General features: G+C 34.0%; 1 protein-coding gene across 1 annotated transcript; it reads right to left on the bottom strand.

Annotated features, from left to right (window-relative positions):
- Positions 1-71: 71 nt before the first annotated feature.
- LOC114033785 (DNA primase small subunit-like) lies at positions 72-3,080 on the bottom strand (the record flags this gene model as incomplete). Its single annotated transcript, XM_027849418.1, has 6 exons — positions 72-163; positions 811-920; positions 1,331-1,389; positions 1,869-2,005; positions 2,824-2,897; positions 2,974-3,080. Coding segments are annotated over 6 exons (579 nt in total), but the record flags the coding sequence as incomplete, so codon positions are not given.
- Between the last annotated feature and the right edge of the window lie 362 nt (positions 3,081-3,442).

Genomic DNA, 3,442 nt, shown 5'->3' on the forward strand with positions numbered 1-3,442 from the left:
AAGAAAAAAATGAGTACTCAATAAATTACATTGTTTCCCTTTCCAAAACCAAGTATTTTAGTGAAACATACCCTATTTTGGCTCACTACTTTCTTCAAATGTTCCCAGCGCTGGACTGAATTATGACACTTCTGGAATCCTTGCTGAAGGTCAGCATGCATAGGTGACGGGCAGTTAAGGAACTGGAACATTAACTTATGGCCCAAATAAGGTAAATTCCAAAGCTGATTTATGCAATTGATCCTCATTAGAGGGCTTAAAGTTTGCAGATTATTTGGGAGGTAAATACTCATTTTTAAAGAGCTACAATTTTTACAAGATTATATATATATAAAAATATAAATATAAAAAAAATTTATTTAACAATTAATGACCCCCCCCAACATAATAATGACAAGCCAGAAAGCCTTCCTAATGAAATACAACAACCTAATCAGTTTTTATTCCTAGACAAACTGCAAAAAGAGCTTAGGATACATCCCTTGGAACTATATTTTTTTTTAAACTTCATTTAGTTATACAGAAGAAGCAGTATTCCTAAACAGCCCTAAATTTTGAGGGAGTGGTAACTTCCAAAGAAAGAATGTGATACTATAGCATATTGATTTTTAAGTTGACTAGATTTTCTGAATGTCAATTTTTTGTTATTATTCTCACAGTTCCTTAGGAAATGAAGGAAAGAAATTCATAGGGAAAAACAATACATTAATAGACATGAAGGATAAAAAGGACTAAAATAGGGCAGAAAACAGTTATTCACAGTATCACAGATGAAGACACCTAGTTTAATAATTTTTTTAGAAAGGATATATTCAGGGACAAGAGTTAAAATTTTATCCCAGTTCTCTTTATTTTCAAAAATATCTTGACCAACCAGGGCATATTCTTCAAAATATTTTTCTACTATGTTTACTGATTTTCTGTAGGAACAAAACCCACAAATCCATTATCAGTAACATACACACACATATGTTTTGTGTTATTTATTGGGATTAGTAATTCAATTCATCTATTATTCAATTTTCACTGAACTGATGTTTAGATTTGCAAATGTTAATTAACTGGGTTAAAGCCCACAATACTGTAGTGTCAGGAGTAGCCTCACACAGGATAGCAACCTAATCAGCAGTAGCAGAATAGAGAACATAATTCATAGCTTTAATTTTGAGCAATCTGCTTTAATCACATAACAGCATTTTAAAGGACAAAAGTAGAAATTGGCAGAATAAAAATAAAAAAGAATAACACATATGAAGTATGTTTCTATGAAGTACGGTCTCAGAGAACATGAAGAAAATCTTGAATTACACAGCATCTTTTTTGAACAGACCTGATGAAAGGATGAATCTTTGTACCGAGATGAACCTTCTTTCTCATCTCTTCTCCGCCCTGAAAAATAATAAAAAAGAACTGTCTGTGTATTAAATAATATAAGCAAATTTAAAAAATTATTCAAGATGTTCTATTGTTATTATTATTGTTATCTGTGACCATAAGGTTATAAATATACACAAAATTTTGATTATATTATTTCTTTAAATGTGGATGCTTGGAAGCTATTTAACATGCTGTCCCAACACCTGCAGTTTTATACAGTAATTTCACTTGACACAAATGAATAGGAAAAACAAATTAACTTCCATTTTTCCTATAATGCATGCAAGTTTGAAATATCAAATTGTCCCTTAAGAGTTTTCAAATAAAATCAGCTATCATGATTAAAGTTACTCTGGAATAGGATACTCTAAAGGATGTACTTATCATAATAGGCATACTACCAAGTTTTCATTTTCTGTACTCCTAAATATTCCAGGGTTAATAATGTTTGGCATACAAGTAAATTTCAATTGCAGTTAAGAGTACCATACCTTTACAAGACTTAGATATTCTACTATCCCAGAGCGTACTGCTGAGGACAATTTTCTGACAGTTTCATCACAGACCCAGCAATGAACACCTCTCCTTCCAGAATATACCCAGAGGCAATGTTTAAATCCAAAGTCCTCTGTGGGGAGAAAAATTGGGTGTTTTTTCCTCTCCTAATAAATCTACACATACCTTCTTAAAAAGAAAAGCACTGGCCTGTACAATGTTTTGCAAATGGCAATTACTGTAACACTCCATTTATCTATCACATGTTTAAGGATAATAATACATTAGCATATCTTGAGAACTAATGAAAAAAAGATGCTATGGTAGTATAAGGACAGCTAGGTAGCAAAGTGGATAGAACACTGAGCCTGGAGTCAGGAAGACTCATCTTCCTGAGTTCAAATCTAGTCTCAGACACTTACTAGAGGTGTGACCCTGGGCAAGTCACTTAACCCTGTTTGCCTCAGTTTCCTCATCTGTAAAATGAGCTAGAGAAGGAAATGGCAAACCACTGCAGTATCTCTGCCAGGAAAACTCCAAATGGAGTCATGAAAAGTTGATAGACTGAAATGACTGAATAATAACATAGTAGTATAAACTAATGCTCAGAAGAAAACTATTAATATAAATTAAAAAGTTTTCTCTTCTGTAATGAAATGAAATATAGTTCCAGAACCTTCCAACCAATGGAACCCAATGGTTATATTTTCTGGAGCTATGCTGAATAAATCTAATCATTCTTCCACATAAAAGTCCTTCACATATTTGAAAATAACCTCCGGGTTTATTCTTCTTCAGGCTAAACATCCTTACTTCCTCTAATCATTCCTCACATGACACTTTCGAGTCCTCTCACTGTTCTGGTTGCCCTTCTCTCTATGTGCTACAGCTTGCCAGCATCTGTCCTAAAATACGGTGTCTAGAATTCAGAAACCAGCTAAGATACTTTACCTTTTAGAGCTCTGTCTATGATGTGGATGGCCATTGTCATAAGGGTCCAGCATTTGGAACATATATCTGCAGAACTGAAGCAGAGTGACCATTAGTGACTGACTGTGAACAGAACCCCTCCATCCAGCTTTGGGGTGTTTATGTCCTTACCTGCAGCACCTCCTCACATCATCATAGTCTGTCATGTCAATGTCAAACACCAGTTCTTTTTCCTGAGCCTGAAAAGCACCTAGCTTCACTGTATTATGCTGAATGGGCTGTGGACAAGAAAAAAAATACCTATTAATTTCAAGCGAACATTGTTACTTATTCTACTACTAACTACCAGATATAGAATAGTGGCCTGGATAAAATGAAGAAGCCACAAATATTCAGGTTAAATCTGTGAAATCGCATTAATTTGGATATTACAAATTAGGAGTTTGTGATAATTTAATGAGAGTTGGCCTTGTCTACTTTTCTACTATCTATTAAAAACAGGGTTTGAGGAAAATGATAAATGTTGGAGAAGATGTGGGAAAATTGGAGAACTAATGCATTGTTGGTGGAGTTGTGAATGGATCCAACCATTCTGGAGAAAAATCTGAAACTATGCCCAAAGTGCTATAAAACTGCATAC

This window comes from Vombatus ursinus, unplaced genomic scaffold, assembly GCF_900497805.2.
Source record: "Vombatus ursinus unplaced genomic scaffold, bare-nosed wombat genome assembly UNPS02007399.1, whole genome shotgun sequence".
In the NCBI taxonomy this organism is placed as follows: domain Eukaryota; kingdom Metazoa; phylum Chordata; class Mammalia; order Diprotodontia; family Vombatidae; genus Vombatus; species Vombatus ursinus.